This window comes from Atta cephalotes (assembly GCF_000143395.1).
Source record: "Atta cephalotes unplaced genomic scaffold scaffold00074, whole genome shotgun sequence".
Lineage (NCBI taxonomy): Eukaryota > Metazoa > Arthropoda > Insecta > Hymenoptera > Formicidae > Atta > Atta cephalotes.
In genome coordinates, this window is record NW_012130138.1 from 696,437 (window position 1) to 697,375 (window position 939).

Genomic DNA, 939 nt, shown 5'->3' on the forward strand with positions numbered 1-939 from the left:
CAAGATATCATTCTTATAATTTAATAAGTAACACGACATTCGCTGTTGACGATTCTGATTGATAACAGAAATATGAAACTAATATATAAAAACTAACTCGCGGTTGCTCAAGACTGAAGGTCATATGCTATTTGTGTTGCAATTGTACTCGCGATAGTTCTTATGTACGTAATCAGCATTTATATATTTCGAATAGAGAAAAACAGAAAGCTAAGATTTAAAAAAAATGTATTTTTGATAATTTTGAGATTCGAACGTGTTATCCATGGTACATCCTGTGCTTGATCATGTTGACTCGTTCGAATTTAGTTCAATTAAATTTCTGAGATGAGATAAGAGAGGAGCCGATAATGATAGAAAAGTGCTGAGACTGGATTGTAATCTTGTCTTTCATTATTCGACCAAGAATATCAATCGGCTCCGTTTTGCTCTCACTGCCGGTTGCATTCGCGCGTGCGGCCTTATCTTCATAAAGTGAAAAAAAATAGAGGTTAGGACAGTTCGTGCGCGTTGCTCTGCACGGCGATCGCGACGGCGAAGGAAAAATGGCAAGATTGATCACCCAGATTAGCAGGTGCGTGATAAAAACCGTCTCGCACGATTTGCTCTATACAACTGCGAAGTCGAAGATAGCCCTTGTCATAATGCGATCCATAACCACAACTCAGTATTTGAGAGATGGTAAGTGAGAATGAGCCATGCTGGTTTGGCTTTTTAAAAAGCGTCAGTATGTATTTATTAAAACTATTTGTAGTACCAAAGAAACGATTTCATCGCCGAGTACTGTCTATTGTTTTCTTTGCTTCTTGTCTTGTTTATAAATTTATAATTGTTGATATTAATGAACGCTCGTGAGAAATTCATGTGATTTGTAAACACGTGCGCGCGCGCGCGCGCGCGTGTGTGTGTGTGTGTGTGTGTGTGAGATAATTTTATATA

The 939-nt window shown here is 38.1% G+C and overlaps 1 protein-coding gene across 1 annotated transcript in view; it reads left to right on the forward strand.

Annotated features, from left to right (window-relative positions):
* Positions 1 to 545: 545 nt before the first annotated feature.
* LOC105624187 (glycine cleavage system H protein, mitochondrial) overlaps positions 546 to 939 on the forward strand; it is a 2,908-nt gene continuing 2,514 nt past the window's right edge. The window contains exon 1 of the mRNA XM_012205547.1: positions 546 to 681. Coding sequence (XP_012060937.1) covers positions 546 to 681 — 136 coding nt within the window. The remainder of the gene's footprint in view (positions 682 to 939) is intronic.